The sequence below is a fragment of the Sapajus apella genome, unplaced genomic scaffold, assembly GCF_009761245.1.
Source record: "Sapajus apella isolate SASKATOON/1434 unplaced genomic scaffold, GSC_monkey_1.0 scaffold150, whole genome shotgun sequence".
Lineage (NCBI taxonomy): Eukaryota > Metazoa > Chordata > Mammalia > Primates > Cebidae > Sapajus > Sapajus apella.
The window spans coordinates 2,595,710-2,602,908 of NW_022437090.1; the positions used below are offsets into that span (position 1 = coordinate 2,595,710).

Sequence of the window (7,199 nt, forward strand, 5' to 3'; positions counted from 1 at the left end):
CTCTTGCCCCAAATTGCCCCTTTCCTCTCCCAGCTTGTGTTGATGTGTCTTTCCCTGGCAGCAGATGCCACCGGGATGTGAACTAGGATACAGAGGGCGGTGATGAGTCGCAGGCCATGTCCTTCCCTGCCCTGACTCCCCAGGCTCCCTGGCCTGGAGTTGAGAGCAAAGACCCCTAGTGACCGCTGCTCACCAGGACGTCCCAGCAGAGCCCTGCACCCCAGAGCCACAGCAAGTGGAGGGGACCTTCTGTCTAGCCTGGGAGTGTGCTGGGGTCCTGTTCCTGTAGGTTGGCAGACAGGATAGTGCCAGGTAGTGCTGCAACCATTCCTCCCGCACCTGCCCATCCTTACCCTGCCCACCCCTTTCCTTCACTTGCACTGTGGTCCTGCTGAGCCCTCTCAGGGACGTCCATTTGTGCTCAGGGACAACCAGGGGGCCATGCTCACCTGCTCTTTCCCCTGGGAGAGCTTTGGGGCCAGTTTCAAAGAGGACCACAGGGTCCAAACCAGGGCCCCCCTGCATGCTCCTGGAACAGCAGGGCTATAGAAATAGAGTGTAAATTACAGATTTAAAAATCAGTTGGAAACCCGATTTCAGTTCCCAGTCAACTGAGGCACAGCAAGGTAAGTCCCTACTCAGCATTGCTCTGCTTGGAATACACAGAACCCAGCCTGAAGGGACCCACTGCGCGTCCCGAGCTGTGCGTCCGCTCCCTGCAGCCCCGGCCTGAGTGCGTCCCCGCCGCAGGTGCTATCTCTCTAGCATGGGAGCTGATGGTGCCTTTCTGTGTCCCCACAGGTTCTTTCTGAGCACGGCTTCGGCCCCATCACTACCGACATCCGGGAGAGACAGACTTTCTACTACGCGGAAGACTACCACCAGCAGTACCTGAGCAAGAACCCCGATGGCTACTGTGGCCTGGGGGGCACCGGCGTGTCCTGCCCAATGGGTATTAAAAAATAATTTCTCCCCACATGGTGGGCCCTTGAGGTTCCAGCAAAAATGCTTTCAACAAATTGAGCAGTGCTTGTGTGATTCACAATCTTGGCATTTTAGAATATACAAAGTACAAAGGAATTTACAAGGATCTGGTTTGCCGAAGTATAATCTGCAGGAGGTGAGTGGGCGAGCTGATAAATGTGATTTATTTCCTAATGAGCTGTGGTGGGAGCAGAGCTGTGCAGGTTCCCGTGTCTCATCTGGGGTCTGAGTGAAGGTGACAGGGATGCTGTGTTCACCCTTCTTGGTGGAAGCTAAGGCATGAGCTGGGAGGTTGTTGGACAGGACGGGGGACCCCAGAAGTCCTGTATCTGTTCTCTTCTGCCTGTCAGTGCCTTATAGTTTGCAAACATTCATAGCCTCAATGACTCATTCACAGAAATCTGTCGCTTTACCAAACCTAGACATGCGAAAGAAGCTTTCCGTCCCTTTTCAGCCCTATTTGTGCAGAGAAGAGATGGGAGTCCGCTTGATGAATTCTAACGCTTTCCTCGCAGCTATGAGAAATATTTGTTTTAATAAAAACCTACAGTCCAATAATGCAAACTGCTTGGTGTCTCCTCTGTTTTTGACTTGCTCAGGTCGGGTATTTTTAAGTGCAGTAAGATGAACTTAAGGATTCTAAAGCGCTTGAGAGGGAAAACGCCGCAGAGCCATTTACCCGCAGATGGGAACAATTCGGATTGAAATTGTTGGTGAACACGCACACTTGTAGCTCCTGGCAACCTCAGTAATAATGGTTGTTCTCCAGGTGCCTGTCACATCCCTCACATCACAGACCATTCTAGTTAGAGCAGACACCTCCAATCCCTGCCCTTAAGAACCTTTATGTTATGTAAGCATATACACATGTAAACAAATGATGAAATAAGATGATGTCAGGTCCCGATGAGGGACGTGGAGGTGTTGAACAGGATAAGACAGTGAGTTGTGTCTAGGGGCTGTGAGATTGTGTTTAGGGCTGTTTGAGCAACGTTGGTCAGGGAGGCCTCCGTGAGGTGGTGAGACTTGATGGATTAGTCCATTCTCGCATTGCCATAAAGAAATCCCTGAGACTGGGCGATTGATGAAGAAGAGAGGTGCAATTGGCTCACAGTTCCACAGGCTGTACAGGAAGCGTGATTCTGGCATCTGCTCGGCTTCTGGGTAGGCCTCAGGAAGCTTATAATCATGATGGAAGGGGGAGGGGGGAAAAGTGGGGTGCCACATACTTAAATGACCAGATCGTAGGAGAACTGCATCACGAGAGCAGCACTGAGGGATGGTCCTAAAACCTGAGAAGCCGCCCCCATGGTCCAGCCCCCTCCCATCAGACCCCACCTCCAATACTGGGGATTACAATTTAACAGGAGATTTGGTGGGAACACGGATCCAAACCATATCATTTGAGAACCAGATGAACCAAATCAGCAGCCCCTAGCCTTTTCAGCACCGGGGACCAGTCTCATGAAAGACAATTTTTCAACAAGCAGGTAATGGGAGGGATGGTTTTGGGGTGATTCCAGCACGTGACACTCATTGTGCCCTTTATTACTGTTACCTTATACTATATAATGAAACAATTATATAACTCACCATCATGTGGAATCAGTAGGAACCCTGAGCTTGTTTTCCTGCAACTAGATGGTCCCAGCTGCGGGTGATGGGAGACACTGACAGATCATCAGGCATCAGATTCTCATAAGGAGCACGCCACCCAGAGTCCTCACATGTGCAGTTCACAATACGGTTCAGGCTCCTATGAGAATCTAATGCAGGCAGAGCTCAGGAGGTAATGTGAGCAATGGGGAAAGATGAAGATACAGATGAAGCCTGTTTCCTAATAGGCCACAGACCAGTACCAGTCCCTAGCTCGGTGAACGAAATGATTTTCAAGACCTAAAGGTGGCGGCAGGTTGGGAGTACGCTAGTGGAAGTGGATACCTTCCCGTCAGAAGGGCCAGGAGGTCTAAGTGGCCCACATCAGGAAGTAGCTTGAGAGACAGAAAGTCCAGAGGGTGGGAATGGTGAGCCTGAGGAGCGTCGTGGAGAGGACTCATTGAGGCGGTGGAACCAGGTCACAGAGCCTTCTGAGGATGAGATAATGGGCTTTTTAGTTTGTTCTATTTAATTGCACAGCATTGGAGCATTTTACACACTTTGTCCATCATTTCTTTTTAACCAGAGCAACTGGATGGCTGGAGGTGGGATGTGTTTGTAAGAAGGCGGATGTGAGGTGGAAGTAATGGGATGAATCGCACTGTTTTGGCCACGAGAATTTGAGATGCTCCTCGGATGTCCCGGTGAGGATATGGAGCAGAAGTGGTTGCATAGGTCTGGATCTTGGAAGGGATCAGTGGAGGAGAGATTTCAGAATCCGCAGCATAGAGATGGCATTTGAGACCATGGGACCAGTTGAGATCATTTAGGGAGAGACTGGAGAGAGAGAAAAAGGGTCTGAACATTGATCACTGGGGCGTTCCAACATGCAGAGGTCTGGGAAAGAAGGAGCAAAGGAGAAGTGGAGAAGTGACACCTTTTCAAATACAAACTGACCGATCCAGAGTTCACAGCCCGACCACCTCCTCTGGCTCTCACACTCCAGGCCACTCTCCGGCTTTCCTAATTGCCCCAGGCCAAGCGCTTCACAGCTAGGGACAGCCCTTATGCCCCAGAGCTGCTGAAATTTTTCAGCACGCCAGTCCTGAGCCTGTTCATTCTGCCTTCTCGGGGAGGGAGCCTGTTCGCCCCTTCTCAGGGAAACCACGGTAGAGGCTCTGTCCACAGTTTCCACCCGCTCTGCTCTAGTTCTTCCCCTTCTCTTGGGACCTGTCAGTAACAAACTCTTAATAGCAGCCATCTCTGGGTCTGTTGGCCTTATTAGACCTAAATAACAATAAAACCTATCAAAACATCGTGAGCTAGAGATACCGAATAACTGTCAAAATCCCCATTTTAGCTCCCTGATCCATGGAGACAAGTGTCCTGTACCCCCCACTCCCAATATCGTAAATAAAACGAAACAATTTTTCTGGGGGAATTTCAAATTTTGGTAGCACCAGTGGCAAACCCAAATGATGCAGTGACAACCCTATGTTGTCACCCTGTTTGGCAGATGAAATAATGTTTCCGTCCTCCAGTATTGTGTCATGCGTAGGTTTCATTTGCATGTTCTCAAATCTCTTCTTGAAAGTCATTATGCAAAGTATCGAGCTGGGGCTGGGCGCGGTGGCTCACGCCTGTAATCCCAGCACTTTGGGAGGCCGAGGCGGGCAGATCACCTGAAGTCAGGAGTTCAAGTCCAGACTGGCCAACATGGTGAAACTCTGTCTCTTCTAAAAATACAAAAAAATTAGCTGGGCATGGTGGCAGGTACCTGTAATCCCAACTACTTGAGAGGCTGAGGCAGGAGAATTACTTGAACCTGGGAGGCAGAGGTTGCAGTGAGCCGAGATCACACCACTGCACTCCAGTCTGGGTGACAAGAGTGAAACTCTGTCTAAAGAAAAATAGATAAATAAAAATTGAACTGAGCAGTTCACTTAGGGACATGTGCTTAAGGTCTTAGAGCATCTTTTATGATAGGCATGACGTATCATTCTACTGCCCTTGGGGACCCTCCCGCCCCCAACTTCTAGCAGATAGTGCTGATAGATTGCCATGCTCTTTCCTGCCAAGACCAGGCACACCTTCAGAATTCCTCTACACCAAGGACCTTGGGCAAGCACTGCCAACCTATCAGATGTGGTTTCCAGGTGAAACCCAGAGCTTTCCTTCCAGGTAAAACCAGAATTTCTGACTAAAGCTTTGGATGTAATGTCTCAGCCAGGGGTAAGTTCACTAAAGAGACTGATCATCTAAAGAACAGCTTATGATGTCAGCCACAGCATGGTGATCAGAGAGAGCCTGGGACAGATGCTTCACTGAAATCTGGCAATTCCACAGAGGCTGGTGGAGCGATCAGCTGGAGTTAAGTCAGACAGACCTGAGGGGAAATGCTAGCTTTGCCTCTTATAGATTGAATGAGCCTGCGGAAGTCACATGATTATTCTGAGACTCAGTTTCTTTGTGTGTAAAATGGTGATAATCATACCCATGTTGCAGGGTTTGGGGACGATTAGATACTATACGTGTGTGTGTGTGTGTGTGTGTGTGTGTGTGTGTGTACACTTGGTACAGAGCCTGAGACACAGTAAGTATTCTCCACATGGTAGATATGATTATTGCCTTCTCACAAAGGAGAAAAGGGGATTATTTGGTGAGATCTCTAAAAAAATCTCATTCGTTTTTGTGAATCCACCCTGTCCCCAGAATGATCAGTGACAATTTCCAAACATGATTACTTCGTCTGAATAGATTATAAAATTTCCAGGGAACAATATTTTTTTAACAATATGTTGACTCTGGGGTGTCCTTTCGCCCCCCAAAGTTTTGATATTTCCATCAGAGAGCAGGCTATGCATTCATTGGAACGTGCTCTGAGGTCCATTTGGGACACTGGGATGCCAAGAACGTGTCTGCCCTGACATCGGCAGTGGGCTGGAGGCAGATGTCCTTGGGTACTCACTGGTCACTTAGTCTGTGCATCTTCACAGAAGAAGGCATCTCTGTGGGTCCCTCGGGTCCCTCAACTCCCTCGCTGTACAGTGGCGCTTCTGCAACCAAGTGGTCCCCTTGGAGCTTGAAGCAAAAGGAAAAGCTCTGGATGGAGGTTCCCCAGCTCCTCGATAATCTGTAAAAATCTCTGACGCATCAGAGGAGTTCGTCGCTAACATGAAAAGCTGCTTCTCATCGCCCTTTTATTCATTCAGCCATTAGTTAATTAATTCTCTCAACATGTATTTATTCAGTTCCAGCTGTGTGCCAGGGTCTGTGCTAGGTGCCGGGGGCATCATGTCAGCCAAACATAGTTGCCAGCCTCATAAAAATCGTCTAGTGGGGAAATTGGATATTAGAGCAGTGTCACAACTCCCTAATTATAAATGTGGATGTGCCCTCAGGGAAGATCATTGTGTACTGTGAAGGGGTAAAAATAAGGGGATCCAATCAGAGGTGAGGGAGTCGCATTTGGGCTGAATTCTGAAAGATCCATGAGAATTAACACGCAAAGCAGGTGCAAACATTCAGTTGGGAGAGCGACACATTCCAGGCAGAGGCATGTGCAAAGACCCTGGGGTGGAGCCTTTGAAAGAAGGAACCTAAGAGCTGTGGTGATGGTGCCATGTGTGTTAATGCCCCTTTTATTTTTTAAAGGACTTAACTTTTTAGAGCAGTTTTATGTTCACAGCAAAATTGAGAGGAAGATACGGAAATTTCCACATGCCCCCCAACACCCTCACATGCACAACCTCCCCAACTATCACCGTCCACCGGAGTGGAGCATTTGTTACAACTGATGAACCAAATTGACACGTCATTATCACCCAGCGTCTATGTTTACGTTTGGGTTCATTCTTGGTGTTATACATTCTGGGTTTGGACTCTATCCATTGTTAGAGTATCATACAGAATAGTTTCCTTGACCAAAATATCCTCTGTGCTCCATCCACCTGTTTATCCCTGTCTCCCTCTTGACCCCTGGCAACCCCAGATCTTTTTACTGTCTTCATACTTTTGCTTTTTCTAGAATGTCAAATAGTTGGAATCACACAGTAGCCTTTTCAGATGGACCTTTTTCACTTACTAAATATGGCTTTAAGTTTCCGTCATATCTTTTCATGACTCAATGGCACATTTCTTTCTAGTGCTGAATAATATCCCATTTTCTGGATGTGCCACCATTTATTTTTCCATTCACTTACTGATGGGTATCTTGGCTGTTTCTATTTTTTAGTAATTATGAATAACGCTGCTATACACATCTCTGTGCAGGTTTTTGTGTGGACGTAAGTTTTCAACTTCTTTGGATAAATTCCAAGATTGTGATTGTTGGATTGCACAGTGAGAGGTATGTTTGGTTTTGTAAGAAGTTGCCAAACTGTCTTCTAAAGTGGCTGTACCATTTTGCATTCTCCAGCAATGCAATGGCCCACAGCTTCACCAGCACTTGGTGGTGTCGGTGTTCTGGATTTCGGCCATGTTAATGGGAGGGTAGTGATGATGGCTCATTGTTGTTTTAGTTCACGTTTCCCCGATGACCCATGATATGGAGCATGTTTTCATGTGCTTATTTTTCTCTACCTTCTTTGGTGAAGTGTCTGTCACAGCCTTTGGCCCCA

At 47.9% G+C, this 7,199-nt stretch overlaps 1 protein-coding gene across 6 annotated transcripts in view; it reads left to right on the forward strand.

Annotated features, from left to right (window-relative positions):
* Positions 1–1,552, forward strand: part of MSRA (methionine sulfoxide reductase A) — a 370,749-nt gene extending 369,197 nt beyond the window's left edge. For 5 of the 6 annotated variants that reach the window (XM_032265429.1, XM_032265428.1, XM_032265431.1 and 2 more), the window contains one exon: positions 802–1,552. In XM_032265429.1, coding sequence (XP_032121320.1) covers positions 802–966 — 165 coding nt within the window. In that variant the 3' untranslated portion in view covers positions 967–1,552. The remainder of the gene's footprint in view (positions 1–801) is intronic. The other variant, XM_032265430.1, reaches the window with a different exon arrangement.
* Positions 1,553–7,199: the final 5,647 nt, after the last annotated feature.